The sequence below is a fragment of the Astatotilapia calliptera genome, chromosome 11 (assembly GCF_964374335.1).
Source record: "Astatotilapia calliptera chromosome 11, fAstCal68.1, whole genome shotgun sequence".
NCBI lineage: Eukaryota > Metazoa > Chordata > Actinopteri > Cichliformes > Cichlidae > Astatotilapia > Astatotilapia calliptera.
The window spans coordinates 34,410,068-34,436,647 of NC_137432.1; the positions used below are offsets into that span (position 1 = coordinate 34,410,068).

A 26,580-nucleotide genomic window follows, 5' to 3' on the forward strand; every position below is an offset into this window, starting at 1 on the left:
AAGAATCCACATCTACAACTGCTACAAATATAGTGAAAATAGCAATAACATCAAACTATAGCTATTAAGATTTAACAATCCTCATGTGTTAATACATGATGTGTGTTCTTTTAAAAAAAAAACCAAATAAAGCATTAACCACAAAAACTTGGGACAGTGCAGATTCAGATCCAGTCCTGTCTGTTGAGCTCCAGTTTCTAGGACAGTGATGTTTTCCAAGCCATAATCAGGTATTTTAATATTACGCACTAAATCCAAAATCTTCACGTATGGAGTATTGAGCCTGTAATGTCAGAATAGTCGATTCTTTTTCTGTCCAGAGTCGGTGGATTTGAAAACCAGGAATGCTGCTTCCAGTTCTGTGCACAGAGAGCAGATTTCCACCTATAAGAACCTCTAAGCCGCAATCTGTAATTTGTTTGCTCACATAAATTATGTATATACATCCACATGCATAATGAAAAGGTCTGAGTTATACTGCATAGTAAACCAGCATTTTGTTTTTTGCTTACAAGATGATAAAGCAAAATAGAGACGTGCTCTACTGGTGTAAATCAGCCAGAACTGCAACACATCTGAAATAAAGCTTACAAACATACGTTTGTGTTAACAAAGTATCAGTTTCACAGAAAAAATGTGGAAAGAAAAAAACTTTTTGTTTATATGTGCTCTGTGTGTGTTTGTTATTTGTAATGGGGTATTGTATTATACCCAAACTAATGATAATCATGCAAATTAAAATAAAAGAAATGATCACATTATGTTCACATAATGTTATGGTAAACAATCAGGTGCAGCTGGGAGCCACGGTCCTGTTTATAACGGCTCTCTTCCCTTTCAGTAACTTCTTTACTGCAGCCTCAGCTTATCTGCACACTTTATGGCTGACTAAAGTAAAGTGACCACCACTCACAGCCTTCAGTTTTCTGTGGTTGTGAGTACTCCTCTCTCACACACACCCATGAATACAATTGTGCACACACACACACACACACAATGGGAAAGACTCACCTCCAGCAACAAATCTACTAAACTGAGTCACACAGGTGCAGTTAGGCTGTGAGGCACTGTGGACTTCTTAATGTAATTACCAGTTTGTTCTCTGCCCTTGCTGAGGCTTCTCATCATTGAGCTACAGCGAGCTGCTCTCTTAAAGAGCGCCTCTGTGCACTACACCTGGAGACACTGGCCTTATATTTTGGCTGTTCGATGTATTGATGCATGCTCAATCGTCCAGGTAAGAAAATCCCAAAAAGTTGATTCTGTTCATCTGGACGTAGCATTTTGAAAACCCTCAGTCCAGATGAACAAAATAAGCTTCTTGGAATTTAGCTGCGGTTTATGGAGTTAGAATACAGCTTTTAGCATTTTTGCTCATCTTTTTCCTTCATTTGTTTCATATGTTTCGATATACTTTTATTTTATTATTTCTATTGTTCATATGTGATTTCTTTAAGGTCATTATGTTTTGTATTTCTCTCATTCCTCTGCACTTCCTATTAGCAGTCTATCTATTCCACATATTTCTGTATTTTATACAGCTGGTACTTGTACTCCAGGTAATTTTTAGTTACTCTAACAGTGGAGATCAGGATTAGCGGTGACATAGAGTTAGTTATCCACTCACTAAGTTAAACCAGGGTTTCCCCTCTGCATTCACACTAATGCGATGTTGTTGGGAGCACCTGATCAGTCACAGTTATTGAGAAGTGTACTGGCAACAAAGTGGGTAATTGTGCAGAGGAAGATGAAACTATATTATGGAGAAAAATCAAGAGATTAAAAACAAAATTGGAACAGAGACTGAAGCAACACAGTCGCTGCAGACAAAGCAGAGGACAGTGAGCGCACGTGAGAGGAAAAGCACTGTAGAGTAATATAAAATTTAAAGTGTGCATTTTAAATGATTGGTCACTTCAGAGCTGTAATGTGCAGCAAAGACCTCAGAAACAAGTAGGAGCATTCAGAGCTAAAAAAAAAAAAAAAGAAAAGAAAAAAATAAACTAAAATCTTAATTTTATTGCTCTGTGCAGCTACTCACCAGATTAATGATTTTCTGCAGCATTAAACTTCTGTTTTATTTGCAACAGTGTTGCATTTTACTGTTAAATTTCTATGTTCTTTAAATATTTTTAATCATTTTATCAACATCATCAACATCTGAATCGGTGGAACTCATAGGGATCATTTTGTATGCAAGTCACATGACCTGCAAAACATCCCTTTTTATATAAGTGAACACAGACAGACAGGGCTACATGCAAATGGAGGACTGACTGAATATCAAGACACAGGTGGGAGCAATGAACCACATGTAAAAACAATGCCAATTCTCAACTGTCTTGACATAATAAAGATGAAAACATACAAATGCAAAACACTCATTTATCTCAATTGTGAGGATTCTAATCCAACATAAAGGTACATATACAAATGCTGTTGCTCACAGAGAACAGTGACAAAAACATTACATTAAGTATAAGAATCTCCCTGCTGGGCCAGTAAGTTATTGGTATTGACTTACCAGCCTCCTGCAGTTACATTGCAGCCATTTTATGGTGTAGATCAGTAAAAATGTGACATACTGCTGCTTCAAAGTGATTATAATCTCCCTGAAAACAACTCAGAGGGACAAATTAATCCGAAATGTCAAATAATTGATTATGTGATGCTCTGTGTGTGTATTTCAAATCCAGCCTATTTGACTGGCACTAACTGCTGTCACACACAAACCCATATCGGCGAGTAATGGGATTTGAATCCTTGCAAAGCTAGAAAAGACAGCACTCAGTGTGTGTTTCTGACCCTTTTACCAGCCGTCCGCTGTAAACGTCAGCTAGTGTCGACCGCCATCTCAGCTCATCACTGTCATGTCCTGTCACATTATCCGGCAGCGCTGAGTAGGGTAGCGTCAGCGTCGGATGCTGTGCTGAACTTTGAGATGGACAGGCCTTCTGTGGGCTGTCAGATAGCATCCAGCAAATGACCTGCTTATTCTCCCTCGCTGTCGACACTCTGCCGACGTCTCCCCTGACACAAAGACATCAGTAGAAATCAAACACAGTCCGAGGAATGAAAGGAGACACCAACAGACAGAACGCCGGGGGGAAGAAAAATACATTTACTTTTTTTTGTAAACAGGAGAAAGAAACAGAAAAGGCTTTTCTTAAACTTAAATATAGACGTGTTTAATCTCACATTAGGCTTGCAATCTTAAACCTGCAACATTCACCTAAATTTGCGTTATCAACCCTGTTAGGGATGTTTACGTGACTGCAAGACCTATTCAAAAAGCACCGCAAACATTTCTTTTTCTCTAATTGCAGATTGGTTGTGCTCGCCATCTGCTCACTGATCGGCTGTGGTGGCTTTACGGTTACCTCAGCCCGGGGCGAGAGGCTGTTTCGAGGCAGACAGCTCATCAGGATGATTGACAGGTTTTGGTGCTGGAACTCGACCAGCTGAGGAAAAACTGCATATTAGAGCTTTAGGAAGTGATTTGAAAGATGACACTGAATTTGCTGCAGCTGGAGATGGTGCACTGCACACTGCTGCAGGCTTCAGAATGGGAGTCTGCCTGTGATATGCCTTTGGTGTGTGGGTGTTTGTGCTTTGCAAGTGGATTATATGTGGGTCGTGGTACATTTGCTCTGGCAACATTTCAGTCTCTGGCAGGCGTGGTCCATGTGGAGTGTGAGGGTGGCTCCGTGGGTGGTTGAAGGGAGCAAAGGAATAACATAGCTCTGGCATTGCAGCTGCTCTCTGCAGACGAGCCCCGTACACATCGGCGTGGGGAGGAATTAAATGATACATGACAGGGGGATTTCTTAAAAAGATACGTGCGCAGTGGCGGGGGGGTTTTCGATGGAGAATTGTTGATAAATTAACAGCCCAGCCAAGAACAGCACAGAAGAATAAATTCAGATAGAGAGTCCTGAGTCTCCTTTTCACCACGTTATGCCCGATGATTAATGATATTTCCACGAATAGCTACAAAAATCTTCACTGATTATGCTACTTTTTGTGGCCTCGTCACTGCGGATTCATTTCACAGCATCTGCGCCAGAATGAAAGAGGAATAACATGTTTCTCGCCCAGTGCGTGTTTCTAGTAAGAGGTCACCCATTCTCTTATGGCCCAGATGTTTTTAACTGGCGTTAGCTTTCCACAGCACAGGCTCCACTTTCCCAGCAGGCTGCAGCGAGTGTGGTTCTCTGCTGTAGAGTTTCCTGAGCCAGAGAGCCTCGCCAGATCCGTGTGTCATCCTCTTCTCTCTTTCCAAATAACTTGGGCAAGATTTACAGTACAAAGGTAGACAGTTGCATAACTCTGTCTTTCTGTCCAATTCAGCAACAAAGTGTGTCAGGGCAAAGGCTGAGGAGAGTCCCTTCTCTGTTAATGCAGTGCAGAGACAGTGTTTTAATGTTTCCAGGCTGATCTTCGCCAGGCTTCACATTTCACTGCGTAATACTGAGTGCATTTCGGTTAAAAAAGCGGCCATTATTTTCTTTTACCTGCTTGACATTGCCTACACGACTAATGCACTTCAGCAAACATGCTTGAAACGTTGACATTTTCTTCCCAGTCAAGACTGTTTGCAAACACTGCACTGTAGATGTTAATGTTAATTCTACTTACAACAGTAGTTGAGTCAGACCCTCTCTTATAAATCAATAAATATTGATATTATTGCAATAATGGAAGCAAATTCATTAAAATTTGGTTTTTAATACGATGTTCACTTGTGACCATTTGCACCTGTGTTTTTGAATGTTTCCTTTATTAGTCTATGACAGCGTTCGTCTGTCTGTCCCATGTTAACAATATACTTGTTATATGCTGATATATTGATCCCCATACTGGTTTGCAGAATCACAGGTTCAAGGATGCCTCATGATGGAATACCTTTTTATAGAAAAATATAAGTTACACAGACTTGTCCTAGCTACAAACTCCGTTGTGGACGTCAGACAGACATTATGTAAATGATCCCATTTTCATTTAGGAACTAGTTTTAGACTCGACGTCTAGAAAAAATGCTCAGAAATCCTTACAAAACTGTTGTAATAACATCATGGCAACTATCCATCCATCCATCCATCCATCCATCTTCCTCCGCTTATCTGGGGTCAGGTCACGGGGGCAGCAGCCTAAGCATAAAAGCCCAGACCTCCCTCTAACCGGCCACCTGCTGCTGTAGCTCATCTGTTTCGAGGTTCAAGTTGTTTGGATTTCATACCTTGGTTGTAATGAGTCATTATGTGAGTTACTGTTAGCTTCCAGTCAGCTTGAAGCTGTCAGGCTATTCTCTGACCTCTGACATCAACAAGGCATTTTCACCAAGAGACCTGACATAGGATATTTTCTCTTTTTCAGTTTTTCTACAGATTGTTGCGCAGGAAAATCCCAGTAGATCTGCTTTTTTGGAAATAGTTAGGCCAGCCAGTCTGGCGTCGGCAACCATTCCATCCATCCATGTTCAAGTTACTTGACTCCCCTTTCTTCCAGTTCAAACCATGTGGCTGATCAGCCACACTGTGCTTCATTGTGCTTCAATACATACAGCTGAATAGATGTATGTATGGAAGTGGCCAGTGTAGACTGGGCTGTGTAGCTGCAGGATGTTAAAGAGTTTCTTTATTGATATCAGAAATGTTAGAACTGCCTTTGTGTTTCTAACATTTAATTTTCTTTTTATTTTCTGTCAGTACACTCTTCATTAAAGCTGATAACATATTCCAGTTTCCCATCTGTTGAGTAGGCGTGTTAGGTCGTTCTACCTGCTGAGAATACTGGTGGAGATGGAAAAGCTTTTATTAGTCTGCCCTCTTCTCTGCTTCTGTCACGGAATAATCAGAAGTCGTGAAACTCAGAATAGCTGCACACTTCAATGTAAATGTAAGTATTTTTCCACACAAGAAAAGCAACTTTGCCTAGGTATCTCGCACCTTAGACTGTTTGCATTTTGTTTTCCAGCCAGTCTGGAAGCACTTTTAAACAACCAAACACACTAAAAGTGTCACATTCATCTTTAGGCAACAGTAAATGTTTCAAACCCTTTATGGACGCTCTGTAAATACACACAAGCCTGAAACAGGGAAAGTGTGGGAACTTTTAAAGTCCATTATTCACTTTCCTTTTGGCTCTATCCTAACTGTTCCCCTGTGTTTACCACCTTGTCCCTAATTTTGATTCCCTGATATTTAATAGTGTACAGTTAGAGTGCCCCTGGTTTGAAATTAAGTAAATAAGGGCAGTGTAAGTTAATCAAAAAATCACATTAACCCAAAACAGGATGTTCAAAGACAATAACGGTAAACTGCAGAGTCTGATCATGGTAATAATGAAACACAGTTGCACCCCTCACTGATGATTGCTACAGTGGATTGAGGATTATTTTGTGATACTGCTGATTGTCTGTGAACAATAGTGAGTAATTTGTCAGAGACACCCTCATTTCTGTGACAGCTCAACTGGTACAATTCTTCTTGTATTATTATTGCAGGACTTTGATTGCCAAAGCGACAATAATAAGCGATTTCAACTCTATTTGAGACAAACATTTCATGAAAATACAAACAATACAAACTATATTTACAAAGGCAGGGCTGACCAAGTAAAAGCAAGCATGTGTTATTACACGTACTCTGCAATCAAAATGGATTTTGATGTAAGACCTGGGTCTGCAGTTTTCTTTTAATTTACTACCTAAACTTTAGATGGTTGTGTTTAAACCTTTCTTTTATCTTGCGGTCATCTGGTCATCTGTGCTTTATACTACTAAGTTAAAAACCCTGCTGTAATACAGAGAAACCTCCAATGAGCACATGACCCGCACATGACTCCCTATGAGCAAGCACTTGGCAACAGTGGCAAGGAAAAACTCCCTGTTAACAGGAAGAACCGTCTGGGAGAACCAGGCTGAGCGGTTGGGGGTAAGGGGGAGGGAGACGCAGCAAAAGACACACTGAACAAGAGAACCAGTAATTACCCCATCTAATACTGATGTTCTCTAGAATACACGCTCGTTACAGTGTAACACGTCATCAGGGCATTTGAGTCAAACATATTATTAACTTCATAATAGAATTAAAATCTAGTCATGACTAGAATAGTTGTTAAATCTTATGGAAAAATAGAGATTTTTGCCTTGAATGCTCAGCCTGCTCAGCATCTAAACAAATTTGACAGTCTGTAGGCTAAATATTTTAAAGCTATGCAAGTAGATACAGTTACAGTAATGTGACTGCTTTGAATATTGCTTCTGTTTGCCATACAGTGGGTAATAAGCGGTACTTTTCAGTATTACAATGATCTCCACCAAGATGGCAATTGTGAAGCACTTCTTGCATTAGGCTTCATGATAGTCCTGACATTTCTATGTCCGTAGTCTTGGTCTCCCCAATACTTACAGATTTGTCCTGCATACAGACAGGACAAATCTGTAAGACGTGTAAGTTAGAGCCAAAGGAAAATCCACTGCAGTTTTCATATTCTTATTCTTAACTTTTGGTGACTGAGTTTGCTTTTCCTCTAGGATAATGCAAATATTTGCATTTCAAATGAACAAAAACAGCATTTCTGATAAGATTTCTGTCAAATAAGGAAACACAGATTCATTCTCTTCGCTGTTGACAGCCCAGTCGTGCTTGCTGTTGTGCATTTGCAGTCACTCACTGCAGTTCTTTTCTCTTCCAGGAAAAACTTTAGATCATGACCTCACAGTTTACTTAAAGGGCATATCTTTTAACATACAATTCTAGGGTATAAACTTGTTTTTTCATTTCTCTGTTGTGGTTTTGGTGACTTTATAAAACTATACTAAAAGCACCAAACTCCCATTACAATAGTCTTTCATTAAAGCAGCACATCTGATTCTGCTCTGAGCCTGTTGCCTCTGGCTAAGCTTCAACAAATCGTGCTTCCCAGACATTGTCTTGGGTTTTAATCAATAGGAAATAATTCAAGTGAACTACGTTAGAAATCAGAAGTGTAATTCACTGCTCCAAAGTGCTTTACTCTGCTCCAGAATATTTGCTTCACCATTAGGTCAGTGTGAACCTGCTCATCATGTGTCTAGGTTCCTGGAGGGATCTCTATCATCAGAGCAGGATTTCTGTCAGGATGATGTCTGAACTCCTCCTCCGCTCTTTTGTTCAGCAGTTTTCTTCTCCCACTTTTCCTGTGTCTTCCCTGGAATTTTCCATTGCCTGTCTTACGTCAGCTATACTCAAGTTGCCCTCAGAGAGTTTACCTCCTCTTGAGAACAGCTGACCTTGCGGCTACTCTGCCCACCCACTAGGCATTCGTTGAGTCCCAGCAGAGACACAGTTTTTAGCCGGTCTTTTCCAGATTGTTGCTGCCAAGCTGCTGTAACGTTCCAGTCATTGCTGTCACCTGCACACAATTACTGCCCTTCCTGTTTTAGTCCTTTTCAAGTTGTTTGTCTGACTCCTGCTGCCTGCCCATGGCTGACGTGGGTGAAGATCAAAATGTCAGTAATCATTGTCAGTATAGACCAATAAGAGGTAAAACTTTTTAAAGATGACCAAAGATTTGAATTTTTTAAAAAAGACAACTGCCTGGTTCCACTTTGTGGCACCGCTGTTCGTCTTTTTCTTTTTTTTCTAATCACAATAAAAAATGCATCAAGCTTCTTTTTCTACCTCTGCACACAAATACTTTTAAAGTAATGCTTCAGTTCAGCTGAACAGCTTCCACAGAAAGCGACAGTAAAACATCACTGTGCCCACCTTCTGCAGCACAATTGTCGAGGTGTGTTAGTTAATCCTCCCACGCGGAGCCGGCACCTTTCCACTTTCCCCAGCCAAGTGGTGCCTATTCAGACTTTTTCATGAGAGAGGCAGATGTGTTTGTTCATTCCCCAAAGCTCTGTCAGCACACAGAGGGAGGCACACACACACCAAACAGACAAGCAACACGAAGCTGTGCAAGTTCTAAAGTGCAGTCGGTGTGCAGCTGAAGGGCATTTGCTCATATTTGTGGGGTTTGGGCACTGGTATTCTGTCTTCTGTCAAATGAACAAAGAATTGATCGTGCTAACAGTTATTATCTGTGCACAGCTTGATATCACTTATGCCTACACACTAAAGAATTGCAGTTCACAATAAAGCAGCTGCATTTCCAATATCCAGAGAGTAACACACACTGCTTTGTTTTTACAGTGCTTTTGGGGTTTAATGAGTTGAGCTGAAAGTGAAAGAGCAATTTGCTTTTTTCTGGTCTCTTTCACATGTGTATGGTACATGGAAAGTAGAGAAAGCAGCAGCAATGTTGGAAGCTGGAGCCTATCCCAGCTGTTGTAGGGCACGAGGCAGGATATACCCTGGACAGGTCGCAAATCTACTGTGAACATGTTTATTTCTGGTGTTAGCTCCTTTATTCTCAAGCGATCACCTCAGCAGGTAGTTCCACATTTGATTTGGCAGATTTTTTTTAACAGATGTCCTTCCTGAGGCAGCACTAAAGGTATTTGTGTCTCTTCCCAGAATCAAACCTGGGACCCTTTGATTGTTAGGCAAATGTGTTAACCACTACACAGCCACTGTGTTTATTTTTGCTGTTAAGTTCTGCATGTTATGGTCGTCTACAGAGATTGGCTTGAATTTGGAGCCAAGCTCAAGTGGCCATTCAACAACAGTATATTATCTGAGATTTGGTAGGCATAGGAAAGATCTCGCTCACCTTCTAGCAAGTTAAATTTAATGTGCTTTCAGGTGAGAACATGCTGTTAAAAATAGTATAAAAAAAGCCACAGGTGTCCTGTAACTGTTCCCTTGAGGGAGTTTGCCAAAAGCCATTACTGTAAGATTAGTAAAGAGTGGTGGCGTATGCCTAAAGTAAGCAAATAGACCATTAATTCAGTTTTAATGTTTGAGCCAGAAATCACCTGTTGAAGGGAAAGATGGATGTCTGGCTTTCTAGAAAGCCCCAGGCAGCCTGTTTTCTTTTCACAGTCAAGCGAGCGAGCGGAATGAAGCTGATTTACAGGTCGGCTTTAGCACCGTTTTAATTATCCTCTCTCTGTGTGTCTTTCTCCATCCTCCAGATGGACCCGGTGCAGAAAGCCGTCCTCCATCACACCCTCGGACTCCCTCCCACCGCCAAGAGGAAGCACGTCTCCTGCAGCGTTTGCCAACTGAGGTTCAACTCACAGGTGAGGAAGTTTTCTTCTGAAGAGGAAAGAAAGTTCAAAAGTCACAAGTACTCCTGCAAGAGATGAACACTGAAAAGAAAAAGAAAGACATGAGAAAAATGGCATCACATCACAACCTGCACAGGAGAAAGTTTAAAACTCTTCCTGCCCTGCTGTCAGCCATACTGTCTTAATGCTCTGTTGAAGTTGAAGGTATTCTATTGCACACGGTAACACATACTGTCACTGTGGCTAAAGGGTAAGATTAAAGGGTAACATAGAAGTTTTAAAGAGAAAAGGTGGAATTTTCTTCATTCACTGCGTGGGGACAGTCAAAGAGCGATTTAGCAGTGCATTAAATGTGTGTGCATGTCGTGCTCTGTTAGGGTTTGGTTTTAGCTGTGAACAAGACAAAAGGATGATATAAAAAATATCTTTGTGATGTAAATGAATGAAACAGGACAGAATGACAGGAACTCTGCATTCTAATAACCTTACGAGCCACTGCGTACTTATTATTAAATCATTATAGACTGCATATAAAAAGATGGCCTTGATCTTAGGGTCTGAAAAGTGAAGTCAGTGTGGGTGGGTGGGCCTACAACCTGCTTTCTTTTAACACTAGGAAGGCCCAGAGCCCAGCCATTTGGCTTTTCTACCTTTAAAACCCGGAGAGCAGCCAAATGGCTGGTAGGCTTTTAGCTAAGCTTTAGCTTCAGGCAAGTGGAAGCTAAATTGGCTAGTCATTCATATGTAAATTGGGTTGTTACCTGGGAATTCTGGAGGGAGGGGAGTGGGGGTGTGTGGATGAGGGGGTGGGGGAGCTGCTAAAAGCGGTGAGCTTCCTTTTGTTTCATCTTGATGCATTCTCAATCATCCAGGGAAACAAATCTCCAAAAGTCACCAACTTGGAGTGTTTCAGTTTGCCATCTTAGGGAGAAATCAACACACATGGGTGTATGTCCTTTGTTGCTGAGATTTATTGATAAAAACAGTACAAAAAATCAACCATTTGTACACATTTTTACAAATAATTATAAAAAGTGAGTGAGTACATTTCAACATTTTCAGCAATCACTCACAATCCTGGCACTGCCATGGTATCTGTAGTCTGCATTTACCACATGTGTATCTGTTGCAGTGAACACATCGCACAGTGGCATGATTGTTCTTGCAATTGTGTTTGACCTGACACATGGCTCTTTTTCCAGGGCTCGGTGTGGAGGGTTGTGTCAAAGGCAACTGTTCTTTTCTTGCCTTCTTCGCAGCTACATGAGAGTGAGCTAACTCCCTTGCAAGCTCCACCAGGAAGTCCACCCGTCTTTCCTTCGTCCCGGAGCATGCTTGATACAGCACATGTGCATTCAGTGCTGCCATGTCAATCATGTTATAAAACACGGCAACTGGCCAGCGCCGTGTTCCTCTGCGGACAGTGTACTCCCGAACCATCTGGTCCATCACATCCACGCCACACTTTGTTTTGTTGTAAAGGGTGACAGTGTTTGGCTTCCTTTTGGTAGTGTTATCAGTCTGAACCACGCCGTGCATGCTGCTAAGAATATAGACTGTCTTCTTCCGTTTGGCCGCATACGCCGTCAGCGTGGCAGCAGAGGTTGAAGGAATGGAGAGTTTAAATGTTAGTTGTAAACAGCTATATCATATAATAACTGCAGCTGTAGCTGTGATCAGACATCCCCCTGCAGGCCCTGAAGCTGAGCTCTGAGGTCCTCACAAACCTGCTGGAGCCAGCTTCCATCCTGGGGAGCACGTTTTTGTGTTTCAGCGCGGGGCGAGGCACAAAACCCAGATGGTCCAGATGGACCAGATGGTTCGGGAGTACACTGTCCGCAGAGGAACACGGCGCTGGCCAGTTGCCGTGTTTTATAACATGATTGACATGGCAGCACTGAATGCACATGTGCTGTATCAAGCATGCTCCGGGACGAAGGAAAGACGGGTGGACTTCCTGGTGGAGCTTGCAAGGGAGTTAGCTCACTCTCATGTAGCTGCGAAGAAGGCAAGAAAAGAACAGTTGCCTTTGACACAACCCTCCACACCGAGCCCTGGAAAAAGAGCCATGTGTCAGGTCAAACACAATTGCAAGAACAATCATGCCACTGTGCGATGTGTTCACTGCAACAGATACACATGTGGTAAATGCAGACTACAGATACCATGGCAGTGCCAGGATTGTGAGTGATTGCTGAAAATGTTGAAATGTACTCACTCACTTTTTATAATTATTTGTAAAAATGTGTACAAATGGTTGATTTTTTGTACTGTTTTTATCAATAAATCTCAGCAACAAAGGACATACACCCATGTGTGTTGATTTCTCCCTAAGATGGCAAACTGAAACACTCCAAGTTGGTGACTTTTGGAGATTTGTTTCCCTGGATGATTGAGAATGCATCAAGATGAAACAAAAGGAAGCTCACCGCTTTTAGCAGCTCCCCCACCCCCTCATCCACACACCCCCACTCCCCTCCCTCCAGAATTCCCAGGTAACAACCCAATTTACATATGAATGACTAGCCAATTTAGCTTCCACTTGCCTGAAGCTAAAGCTTAGCTAAAAGCCTACCAGCCATTTGGCTGGTGGCGGGTTTTAAAGGTAGAAAGGTAGAAGCCTGGGACTGCCAGTGTTAAATGCTCTTCAGTGGGGAACCGCTGGGTTAGCAAGCTGCATAAACTGCATGGGTCCAATGCAGTACAAGAGGTCATCTCACCAATCCGAATCAGAATAGTTTATCAATACCTGAGGAAATTATGTGGTCACAGTTGCTCCATGACAGTAAGAACAGAAACTAATGGAACTATAATAAATAATAAAATATATTATAAAGATACAAAATTTTATAAAACATGTCTAATAGATACAAATAGCTCTAATTATGATTATCCCAGTATATTGCTCAATGTAAATATATATGGCTGACACTGAGATGCACCTCATATCATACTCTACTTTCTCATTTTCTCTGTAGTAGAAAATACAAGCTTTTTGTATGGTGGGTACTGCACAACAGCCAATATTAATTGCATCAATAGGACGAACATGGTGGAAAGGTCCATGTCAGTGAGTCCAGTTAGTGTAGATGAGACTTACCAGGTGGCGACAACTGCCCATCACTGCCCTAACCAGGCTGTAAATATTTCAGTTGCATTTTAACATACAGCTCTATGGGGTCTTCTGAAGTCATCCCCGAGTGGCACCAAGAGGAACTGCTTTTTTTTCTGCTTCCATGTTTCTTCATTTTTCAGCCCTGGAGGTTTCATCTTGGTTTGCAGATGGAGCCCAGATTGTCTATGATAAACTGACTCTTAATTAATGCCTACCAGGATGAGTTTAGAGTTGCAAGTATTATTTTTTTCTACAACATGGCATTTACAGTGGGGCAAAAAAGTATTTAGTCAGCCACCGATTGTGCAAGTTCCCCCACCTAAAATGATGACAGAGGTCAGTAATTTGCACCAGAGGTACACTTCAACTGTGAGAGACAGAATGTGAAAAAAAAATCCATGAATCCACATGGTAGGATTTGTAAAGAATTAATTCGTAAATTAGGGTGGAAAATAAGTATTTGGTCACCTCAAACAAGGAAAATCTCTGGCTCTCACAGACCTGTAACGTCTTCTGTAAGAAGCTTTTCTGTCCCCCACTCGTTACCTGTATGAATGGCACCTGTTTGAACTCATCATCTGTATAAAAGACACCTGTCCACAGCCTCAAACAGTCAGACTCCAAACTCCGCCATGGCCAAGACCAAAGAGCTTTCGAAGGACACCAGGAAAAGTATTGTAGACCTGCACCAGACTGGGAAGAGTGAATCTACAATAGGCAAGCAGCTTGGTGTGAAAAAAATCAACTGTGGGAGCAATCATCAGAAAATGGAAGACATACAAGACCACTGATAATCTCCCTCGATCTGGGGCTCCACGCAAGATCTCATCCCGTGGGGTCAAAATGATCATGAGAACGGTGAGCAAAGATCCCAGAACCACACGGGGGGACCTGGTGAATGACCTGCAGAGAGCTGGGACCAAAGTAACAAAGGTCACCATCAGTAACACACTACAACGGCAGGGAATCAAATCCCGCAGTGCCAGACGTGTTCCGCTGCTGAAGCCAGTGCATGTCCAGGCCCGTCTGAAGTTTGCCAGAGAGCACATGGATGATACAGCAGAGGATTGGGAGAATGTCATGTGGTCAGATGAAACCAAAGTAGAACTTTTTGGTATAAACTCAACTTGTCGTGTTTGGAGGAAGAAGAATACTGAGTTGCATCCCAAGAACACCATACCTACTGTGAAGCATGGGGGTGAAAACATCATGCTATGGGGCTGTTTTTCTGCCAAGGGGACAGGACGACTGATCCGTGTTAAGGACAGAATGAATGGGGCCATGTATCGTGAGATTTTGAGCCAAAACCTCCTTCCATCAGTGAGAACTTTGAAGATGAAACGAGGCTGGGTCTTCCAACATGACAATGATCCAAAACACACCGCCCGGGCAACAAAGGAGTGGCTCCGTAAGAAGCATTTGAAAGTCCTGGAGTGGCCTAGCCAGTCTCCAGACCTCAACCCCATAGAAAATCTGTGGCGGGAGTTGAAAGTCCGTGTTGCTCGGCGACAGCCCCAAAACATCACTGCTCTCGAGAAGATCTGCATGGAGGAATGGGCCAAAATACCAGCTACTGTGTGTGCAAACCTGGTAAAGACCTATAGTAAACGTTTGACCTCTGTTATTGCCAACAAAGGTTATGTTACAAAGTATTGAGTTGTATTTTTGTTATTGACCAAATACTTATTTTCCACCCTAATTTACGAATAAATTCTTTACAAATCCTACCATGTGGATTCATGTTTTTTTTTTTCACATTCTGTCTCTCACAGTTGAAGTGTACCTCTGGTGCAAATTATTGATCTCTGTCATCATTTTAAGTGGGGGAACTTGCACAATCGGTGGCTGACTAAATACTTTTTTGCCCCACTGTATTTTGTAAATCATAGTCCAGTGTTACCAGATGGGTGCCTTTGATTTTTCTGAGCCGGGCTTTAATTCTGCAAAAAAACCCAGAAAAAAGCTCCATCTACACCACGTCGTTGCTTTACAAACAGCCTGCATCAGTGCATCATCTTTGGCTCTATGGAGAGCATGAATTTAAAGTGTTTATGGAATATTTCTAAATCTCATAGAATAGTGTGTGATTTTTGCCCTATATCAGCTGAAATAGGGTGTACCGCCCACAACAACAACAGTTAGATAAGAAAAAGAAAATGTAACCTATAATTTTTTATAAAGTATATTCATATTCAAAATCGACACACTTGAGTCAGAGCCACCTGACACTCTTCTGGATCATGTTTGACCTACAGTTCAGCAGCTAAAACTGCAGCTGACTTCCTGTGATTAAATCCTGATAATAATTCCTGTCAGGCTTGTCTCCTGTGTGGGGAAAACTTGCTGGAATCCACGGCACACCTGGTGGAGGAAATGTCCTCTTCACACCCCAGGAGAGTCTCCATTTATCCACTGAAAAACACAATTAAAAGCCTCACTACCTTGTTGTGAGAGAGGTGAGAAATAGTGAGGAAGAGAAGGAGAGAAAACAATTTGTGTACCAAACAAAAAAGAAAAAAGCATAGAGCTCACCTATGAAACAGAACATGTACAGATAAAACTGTCATGGATATTCGCAGTAGACATGCCTTAAATATCAGTGCTCTCATCAATAAAATGGGTGCAAACATCAGTCTCAACGCTTGATTTAAATATTCTCCTCCCTACATTTTCCACAAGATCATTGCAAAAATGATCTCTCACCTCAGACACACAACCTTGTCACTGTGGGTTTTTTGTAAATACCGACCATTTCTTTTTTACACCAAAACCCAGTTTGTACTGGGGTAACATGTTTGTAAGTCTGGCCCATAGACTGCACATAGATCTAAAAAGTGAATCCAACATTAAAGGGCAACACTTGATTATTGCCTCAAGAACATTTCCTAATGAGTTCATGATCGCTATCATAAGTTGAAACCTTATTTAACAGAGAATTGTGTTCATTTTATGGACAGATTTTGGTTATGAGACCAGGCTGGCGTTTCTTCATGCATTTCTCTTCCCATCATTCTCGCACGAGTCAATCTTGGTTTGAGAAGCGTGCCGCTCTTTTTAGCGTTTTCTGACAGTTTAATCTCCTTGCTCTTGAGTGCAACCACTGGCTTTCACCTTGTTGTAAACTCTCTGTGATTACACTGATGAAGACATCTTTTAATTGTAGACATCGACAATGATAACTCGACCTGCTTGAAAGTGTTCTAGAAAGGATTTTGTGATTATTCAGAGTTGTTGTTTTCTGCAGGCTTCTGATGTTGCTGAACTGGATTGTTGTGGCCGGGTTGCTGAGCAGGACGGTGCATTCCTTCTTTTTACAATGTACCAGATTGTTGATTTGGTTATTTTGAAAGTTTTTGCTGACTCTCTGATAGTTTATTTTGGTTTTTCAGCACAGTTATGGCGTCCTTCACTCACATCAACATATCTTTAGAACTCATAGAAATAAGCTTTTTACTTTTGAGCCTATGAAACAGTTAATTCAATACTTTTGATAAAACTCTTGTATTAAAGTTTAAAATCGGCACTTTAATCATATCTTGAGTATTTTGTGTGGTGGTGTACAGAGGGAAAATTACAAAAATTGCATTAATATCTAATTATGGATCTAACTATATACGGCTACAGTGGTGGTAATGGTTTCTAACTGTTTTCTGTTTTTGGATCTTAATAACATCTTTATTATGGCCAGTCACAGTAAAGTTGTTTTAAAGTGAAATAAAAGAGCTTTAATGGACAGAGGATGAAGTAACGTACATGATTTAAAGTGATTCATGCAAAGTTTTTGTGGTCCAAAAAATATCAACACAAAATTAGAAACATGGATAGGAACAACCCTTTTTAAAACGGGTAATCATTAAATTTGTGTTTCCACATCATCTGGAGAGATTGGATACAAAACGTAAGTGTCTCGACACGTTGAGGAGTTTCAGAATGCCGTGTAGCTCTCTTTCGCTCTGCAAAGCTCATAACAGCTTCAGTATGATAGGATTTCTTGTCCTTATATTTGTCATCATCACACTGAGTTTCAGTAATATATATCATATGTTCCAAACCGAATGTATTTTTGCCTTCATTAGATTATATGTGCTCGCTCTAATATGCTGTAATGAAATGCATGGCAATGCTATTAGCTCGCTAAATTTAAATGACGGACAGGCAGATGGGTTTCATTTCTTCCTGCACCTGATTTCCATACCATTTTCAAAGTAATCAAAAAATTTAAAAGGAAAATCACGGCTCCTGCTGCACGCCGTTAAATCAGCTGTATCCCCAAATAGCAGTGTGGTGGCTCCATGATTAAATGAGTAATCAATTCTTTTCAAACACTGAATGGGTAGGTGATTACTCAGAATGAGATTATTATGTTTTACATGGGGAAATCTGCCTTAGTATATATTTACTATCCATCAGCTGCTAATTTAAAGCTTCATTAGAGAAATAGAGCCTGTGTTCAGCTGTCAGTGGACAGGTAGCACTGTGAGAGAGAGGGGGTTGAAAATGAACTCAGGAGCTGTTTTCTTCTATTTTATTCAAGGATACAACAGGGAATTGTTTTAATTTGCTCCAGTGATCGTTTATCATAAATGTGAGATGATGCAGGGAGAGAAGCTCGACCTGTCCTTCATACTCAATACTGAAACATTCTGAGGACGGAAGACAGTCGAGTTAAAAACCAGTTAATGGCCTGAGATCTTAAAAAGAAAAAAACCTTCTCAGCTTTAATGGATTTTAAGATCTTTCTGCTTTACTTTGCAGTCATGTTTATGAGTTAGGGTCATAAACATGCCTCAAGTCTGCAATTTGTTAAGTGCGAGTGAGTCACCAGATAGTCTCATCTGCTCCATCACAAGAAGCACTTTATTTCCAGTTTACATCGACTGCATTTCAAATAAGTCCTTCATTTATTTACCTTGACTTTTGTTTTTGTGGATTTTATCCAGTTAACGTTTTAGCCCTTTTACAAGCTAATAGGTTTTCTTTCTCAATATTCTTTCTTGAAACACAAAGGAACAAATGTACACGTCACAGTAAGCATGTCAGGAGAGGCTGAGACCAAAATGATCATGAGTGACATTAGTTAGTGTTTTGTGTGTGTGATACAGAGAGAGCAAGCAAGAAAGAATGTGAGCCAAACACACACAGAGAAGCTGCTGATTATTAATTCACATGATGATGGTGTTTACATAAGCAGAAAAAAATTCCACTGAAAATTGCTTTGCCAACCTGTGCAGGATTTTAGTGCCAAGTGCAAAGGGAGGGAACAAAGGGGTGGGAGGTTTAATCAAATAAGGTAATGAAGAGAGAATCGCTGGTATTTTAGTATTTGTTGTCCACTGCTGCTTAATGAAAACCGCTCTCCTTTACTTCATTAAATTCCTGCAGCCATCTGAAGAACACATGTTGATAAGTCTGCAGCCTCTGGCCTGAGAAGTGTCATGCCAAAGTGCAGTAACATTACACATGATGATCTTCCACGTTGTTTACCTTTTTCAGTGATGTGCAAATGATGATGTGCAGGCTGTTACAGAACAGCTACACGCACACGCACACCCCTGTTCTCACATCTATAAATCCTGCTATTTGCACTAAGGAGAAATAAACACTTTATGTATGTCACGACCTTGTTTTACTACACAGTGCACGAATGCTGTTGTGTGCACAGTACAATTTACTTTCTTGTTTTGATTAATTTGTTCCATTTAGGTTACCCAAATCTGTCTGACCACACGACAAATGTTATTTGTCAAGCTCTGAGGATGGCCTGTTTTAATAATTATTAGGTTCTTGTCTCGCTCATTGCCTGCCTGCCTTGCAACCAGGGCTGACTTTTTTGTGTTTGGGAGCTCAGATAAAAGCAGGAGTCACTGAGGAACAGACCTACATAGAAACCAGAGTGAATTCACTTATTGGGCCCCAACATCATATGAATTGATGATCTGAGAACTTTTATGTCTCAACGGTCAAATAAAAACATTGAGCAACATTTGAATAAGGGTGGGTGTTTTTTTTAAATGAGAGCTTCACGTATGTAATACGAAAGATACATCAAGCTTGCCTCCTTGAAGCCTTAAAAAAATGAGAGACAAGGAAATCAAGCAGTCCACCTGCTTGTAGCCAATTTTAAATCACCAGTTAACCACATGCATGTCTTTGGACTGTGGGAGGAAGCCAGAGTACCCACAGAGACACAGGGAGAACATGCAAACTCCACACAGACAGGCCCCAGGCAGGATTCAAACCCCGAACCCTGTTGCTGTGAACCGTGACTTTGTCAGTACTCTGCTGTGTTCTGTGCTGCTGTCCTCACCTCCAGCTTTCCACATGATGGAAACCACAATCTTCTTAAAGTGGTCCTGACTGAAGTAAAGGTTGTGAATGATTTATTTGACTGGACAAGGAATCCTTTCTTTAACCTGGTGAAGGCCTTGGTGAGGGGAAAAAACATTTTTGGACATTCATTCACGCATCCACTGATTTATTTTCTTAACAGTGTATCTATCTCAGGGTTCTGGGGGGTTGTTGTCTGGACAGGTTGCCAATATATAACCTAGGAAACAAGCACAAAGACATAACCTGCAAGAAAGGTGTGTGCTGATGTGTGTTCATGTATATCCATATTCCATAAAATCAGTACATGGAAAAAAAAAGGCTAGGAAATGCTGATGAGCCCATTGTTTCCTAGTGTTTATGTCCTAAAGCATAATTAAATAGTCACGCTGTGGAGGTCACTCTTATTTTCCACTTCTGGAGCTATTTTCTCTCCGTTTTTCACAGACAACACAGTGATTCTGTGTTGCCTACTTTTAAGTAAACAGAAGATTGTTTTTCGACCCTGATCTCGTATACAGAATACAGCTTTCACAATTCTAAAGAACAAACCTGATGTTTTATCGTGTTATTACTTCACTACTTTTCCCAGGTTTATGAGGCATACTGAAAATGATTTTTAACTGATAATGTGTCAGTTGGATGCAGAAAATTAAGCATCACCACTGGACTCTATCCAAAAATATGCTGTTCCCAAATCAAGTGCATTTTCATTCTTTAAATCTGTGAGTGGCACTGATTGGGATTTTTTACTCAGCACTGGCTGTTCCAATAAGTCTATTTGGGTTTGTGCTTTTGGTATTTTATAACAGAGGGTTAAGAAGGATGCTCTCTCTGTTGTTCAGTCTGCACTGCGTGTTGTATGGTCAGCCTGTGTCGCCCATCATCTGTCACTTTCAGAAAACAACACTCCAACATTCACACCCACTCCATGCCATGAATGTCCAGCTGTGATGATGAGTCAGGCTTTGTATTTGTGTTTTGATCTTAGCGTTTTTCTTTGTAACCCGAAGCAACACTATAAATGCATTCATTAAGAGGCTGTCTGAAAATGTGTGATATCCCAGGGTTTAAAAAATTATGGCATCTTCTTTTTCTTTCTGAGTATGAAGGACAAGGCTTTTCAGTCCACCCTGTGTAGCTACTGTTTTCTTCAAAATTCATACTGACAAACCCTGGCGTTGATGTTATTATTATGACAAGTTAACATGTCGGTCTCATGTTGGAATAAACACTGTGGTCTCTTTAGGTGCAACACAACAGTAATAATATTTCCATAAGCAGTTCGGCAGGAGATGAGATTGAATTGCCCTCTCTCAGATTGATGTAAAGCTGCAGCTGTGCTAGCTCTAATAAATGCAGACAAAGACAACTCTACAGTTTGGACTGTTTTTTATTTGACATTGTATCATGCACGTGCACAACAAAAATAATATTGGTGAAAAGATGTGAGTGAACTGGTAGATTTGTTTTTTTTTAAAATATCACGTCAGTGAATAAAAATAATATTCCCATCATAGCAGAAGAAGACAAAAACAGGAAATCTGGAACACCTACTTATTGCTTTTACTTTTTTTTTTTTTGCAAGTTATTGCAAATCCACCAAAACCCTTTGCACAGCGTATGAATTAAAACTCAGCTTAATGTTCCTTGTGCTCATGATGACAATTAATTAAGGCTTTAATGGCAAAACAAGTTTTAAAAAACTATCAGTAACGCAGCCTCTGAGCTATCAGTGACATTTTAATTCACTGCTCTGGCAACATGAATTGTCACCACTTTAATAGTGTTTTCATCATTATTGTGTTATTAGTTGTATTGGCATTATTTTGTGGAAAAGAGAAATAATTTCCTCTCCGGAGACCTTGCTTAATAATCTCAAGCCTGTTCTTTTTTCCCCCTTCCATATTTTTCTGTAATTTGAATAACAAGCAGCGATAATGCCTGAAAAAATACTATTACGTGGCTTCAGGAAAAAGGAAAGCAATTATAATTTACCAAAATGAAGACCCAAATGCAGACTACTTAACAAAAAGTGAGCTTTAATACAAAGCCTACTGAACTTATAGAAAGTCAGAGAGAACAAACTCCAGAAGGCTGATAAAAAAACAAATGAAATATAATTGGAAATAGTGAGGTGGAAAACAGAATGGCGACTAAAAGCGGAGCACAGAATCTTGAATTCTTTTAGCTAATTATATACACTTAATATTTGTCATTTAAACCCAGATTAGTTTGCTTTATCATATTTATTTTGGTTTCTGACTAGTTGTTACCTGACTCAGATATTTTTGCAACATTGTATTATTTACTGACATACATCATTCTACTTCTTAAAGCTACGTGTTATATTTTTGTTGTGTTTATTTTTTTAAATGCTGTAACAAAAGAATTTCCCAAGTCAGTGATAAGTAAAGTATATCTTACTTTATTTGAAGACTTTCAGTCTAGATTTAAAGCTCATCATAGAACAAAAACAGCACTAATAATGAAATAATGATCTTCTTGTGGTCACTGACAGTGGGCTCATCTCTCTGCTTTTCCTCATAGACCTTAATGCAGCATTCGATAGTGCTATTCACAACATTTTCCTACAGAGACTAAATGACGCAGTATTAAAGGAAACACGTTGCACTATTTTGAGTCATATCCATCTGACTAGTTCAAGGGACTCCCCCTTGAATACAGATGTTATTCTTGGAGTTCCACACGGTTCCGTGTTGGGACCAATATTTTTTTTTCCTTCTCTTAGGGATGCATGAAAAAAGACAGTTTTTACATTTCCATTGCTTTGCACATGATACCCAGTTCTATTTATCAGTGACGCCAGATGACAGAGATCAGTTAGTTAAACTACTATCAGGCATGTATTAAAGAGAGAAGGATAAGCAGTACTTCAGTGCTTATACTATTTTGTCCTAAAACCCTCAGAAAGGTGTCCAACCACATGCTTACTCCGGATGGCATTACTTTGGCATTGCACAGCAACACTATGAGGAATCTTAAAGTTATTTTTGACCAGCATATTCTTTTCGGTGGTTACATTAAACAAATAAAGATGCATTCTTTCATCTGTAAAACATTCCTAAATTTAGAAACATTCTTCTTCAGAATGATGTTGAAAAACAATTTCATGTATTTGTTACTTCTTTGGTAGATTATTATAATTCCTTCTTATCTGGCTGTTTTAAACAATCTCTGAAAACACTGCAGCAAAAGTACTAGAACTAGGGGGGCTTAGTTAGTACCGGAGGTCTTTAATATTGAAACCAGAATTTAATTTAAAATCCTTCTTCTCACATACAAAATCCTGACTCATCAGACCCATCATATCTGCAAGAACTGAGAGTATGATATTATCCCAATAGAGCATTTTATTCTTATCCCATCTGGCCTAAGGTAAAAATTAATTTCATGATAATTCTAAAGGCCAGTAATACAACAGCAGACAGAGAAGGCAATGAAGAAACCGCCTTGATAAGAAGGAGATTTTGTTACAGCAGCATAATGTTCACAGTTCAGCTGCTGATTTAACAGTCTGCCAGTGAAAATTTAAAACCTGTCATCAAGTTATGGCATTAAATAGAAAGCGCACCTTTAATTAATATTTAAGGATTAGATTTGTGCCACTCATCAGTTATGCTGATTGTTTTTGTAAGCAAAGTGCTAAAGGAGGTAAGAAAGAAACCATTAAAGCACCTTTTCCTAGTACTTAGCTCATTTAAGCAGTTCTTTTTAAGACTGTCATTCAGTTTAGGTCACATCACTCAGTTAAAAACCTTCCACAACAAATTCGACTTGACTGCACCCACTGACAGAAACAGGCAGAGAAAAAGGACATCAGAAACACAAAGCAAGACCCACCTGTGGAACAGGTGAACACCTGTTTTCATCAAACAATAGCTGACTTACTTTGGCTTCAAGTGGTTTTATACAATGCGTCATAAAATACTTCAACTTTACGTTTCAGTACTTTATCAATACTTTCAGTCGATTCCTTATTCACAAAGTTCGCCACAGCGAACCCATTTGAGATTTTTCCCCCAAAGTCCTTTCTGACACAACACGAAAGGGATGTGTGTCTCCTCCCTGGGGTTGTGTTAATCCCTATCAGGAGTAAAGAATCTCTCAAACCAAAAAAAGCAAAACAAAAAAACAACCCCAGAACCCCCACCATAAACCTTGAGTTATTTATTGGTGCCGTGACTCTGATTTTTGGCTCCTGGGCTGGTGTGGAGTGATTCAAGAGAATCATTGCCTGCTGGCTCTGTTCTTCCTGGACCTGCTCTTAGTGTTCTTCATGGTGTTGGCTGCAGCACCATTGGGAGTGAAATCAAGAACTGCAGCTGCCCAGGATTTGGTGAGGAAACACATGAAGCAGCTTCTTCCGCTTAGCAAACAAATGAAGAAGCTTCAGGAGTTGTTCTAAGAGTTGGGAAGAAAAAAGGGATTTGTTTTGGATTGCTTGTTGGACATCTTGATTGGGACAACTCAACTCTTTATTAAGGCACGCTCAGCATCCGCACAGTTTTGGACAGTTTCTTCACGTATGTCATATATAATGACTGGAAAGAGACTCCCTCATATATATATTAATAATCCTGGGTGTCATTGTTTTTCATTGATCTTGCTTTGCCTGATTAAGACCAGTAATAACAGCCACATTTTGTTCATCATGAGGGCCGAGGTTGACATGAGTTGGTGTCTAAGGAAAAAGTCATTATTTTAGTCTTAAAAAACGGCTTCATAGTTACAAGCTACAATAGTGAAACACAATTTACTGATGTATTAGAATAATTTATTAACATAAACCTATTTTTTATTACAAAAATAAAAGTTTAACTTCAGTAGTTAAAGTTACTGATGACCTGTACATGTAGTACAGTAAATAATACATAAGAATGTCATACAGATATTTTACTTTGGATTAAACATTTATTCACAAATCAGTTTAATCTTTAAAAATTTATGACCCTACCCTACAGCAACAGGAACCATCGAGTTGGATTTAACTTTATTGAGGGAAATCTAATAATAACTCAACAGCAACCAGGTGTTGGCTGCAGGCTGGTACCAGATGAAAATGTGTTTTAAGAATGTGTTTATTTTCATTTGGTTTTGACGTAAGTCGCAACACATTTGAGTCACACTATGAATCAGACTTGGGAGCGGCTTCTTGCTGTGAGACATGCCCTTGCTCCCCATCAGACTGAGGCCCGCACACTGGCTGTTATGGGTTAAAACAACGACTGGTGCTTCTTTGTTGTGACTTGGAGTCATTTACTGGGGTCTTAACTCATCCACAGGAATGTGAATGGGTGGGTTTCTGGTTGCATGCACTGTGTAAGAGACTCAGCTCTTTTCAAAATAAGAACTTAAAATCCCCTAAAACAACATCACTACAAACTTTCTGAGTTCCATAGCGTGCACCGTCATGATACTACTGGCTAGAAAGGTTCGTATACACACTGTGCAAATCATAAAGATTTATGGCAGGCTAAAAATGGTGTATAAACTTAATACTACACATAAAAGTGGTAGATGGTTCCATCTCCATTAAAAAAGAAATCTACATATGAAAAAAATACAATGAATAGATTTACTCTCCATTGCATCAGTTTTGGGCTTTGGAGATAATTTTATTTGAATATTACATTAATCATTAATGTTGGATTGTGAACTTTCCCCTGAATTTAAAGTTTCATCTGCTCTGAATAACCAAAAACAGCTTTTCTGTTTATGGAAGAAATGGGTCAGTCTTATTTAAATGATATTAAATTAATTGAATTGTGAAGTCAAAACCAACTAATCTTCTTCAGCGAGACAGTGGCCAGTATAAGGATTCTGGTTATTTTCCTTTGAATTTCCCAACTTCTGTACAAATGTTTAATTGAATCAGCTAAACTTTTTAAATGTCCCATACATGACTGAAAAACTGCAGTAGCTGAAATAACAGTTACTTCACAAGATTTATTTAAAATTGCTTTAAATGCATAGACATACAGATAATCAAAGTAGAATTAATATAACACAAAAAGGGAATGAAAAGAACATTTATAGTATCTTTGAGATGTAGGTTATGTTTTTGTCTGTTTTCCTCACAAAGGGGAATTTTAAAACTGTTCTAAAGTTTCTAAAATATTATCAACTGGTTTCTTATTTAGGCTACAAATCTAGTAGCCGCAGAGAGCATTAACATTTATCTTAAGTCACATTTCTGGTCACCTGGACCGACATTTTAGACTGCACTAACAAATAAAGGAGATAATTGGGCCTTTAGAGTTTAGACGCACCATTTAAAGTTAAATGGGAATTTTACAGTGGAGTAAAAATGAAACTGGAAATGAAACTAATTTGAGGTCTGAGAATAAACCAAAACTAAATAAAATTAAGATCTTTTATACAAATACAATGCGATGGCTTTTCAGTTAGCTATTGAATTAGCTATTCAAGCTGCCCTTAATAGGGTCAACAAGGGATTTAATAAGAAGAGTACTTTCTAAATATACATATTTAGAAAAGAAAAACGTGTGTAATGTGTAAACACTGGTTAAAGTAGTTGTACTGTGATGTGTCTTTGTGTTTTGACCCTTTACTGCTGTGGTTTTTCCATGAATATGGTTGCACACCTTTCACAGAAAAGTTCTCGTCATAACTTTTCCCATCGTGACTCTGAACCTTATTCAGGCTCTATGTAGACAAAACAATCAGGCAACATGCCAGCCTAATGTCACGGCAAAACAAAGCTTAGAGTTTCCATTTTATTTTGCCAGCACTTTTATTGAGGTTTACTTATGATGCACAAGGGGGCTGAATTGTTCACGGCTGTTGATGGATACACTGGAATTTAAACTGTGACCTTTCGGTTTCCAGCAGCCTCTCTAAATCCTAAAGAAACCCTGCAACGCTGGTTTGTTTGATGTGTTTTCACCCCTCGCAGAGCACCTGAAAGGGAAACAAATGATTTCCATTC

General features: G+C 39.8%; 1 protein-coding gene across 2 annotated transcripts in view; it reads left to right on the top strand.

Annotated features, from left to right (window-relative positions):
• The window catches only part of znf385d (zinc finger protein 385D), a 100,515-nt gene that overhangs the window by 36,945 nt on the left and 36,990 nt on the right, over positions 1-26,580 (top strand). For both annotated transcript variants that reach the window (XM_026186023.2, XM_080308162.1), the window contains one exon: positions 10,070-10,177. In XM_026186023.2, the coding sequence (XP_026041808.2) occupies positions 10,070-10,177 (108 nt within the window). The remainder of the gene's footprint in view (positions 1-10,069; positions 10,178-26,580) is intronic.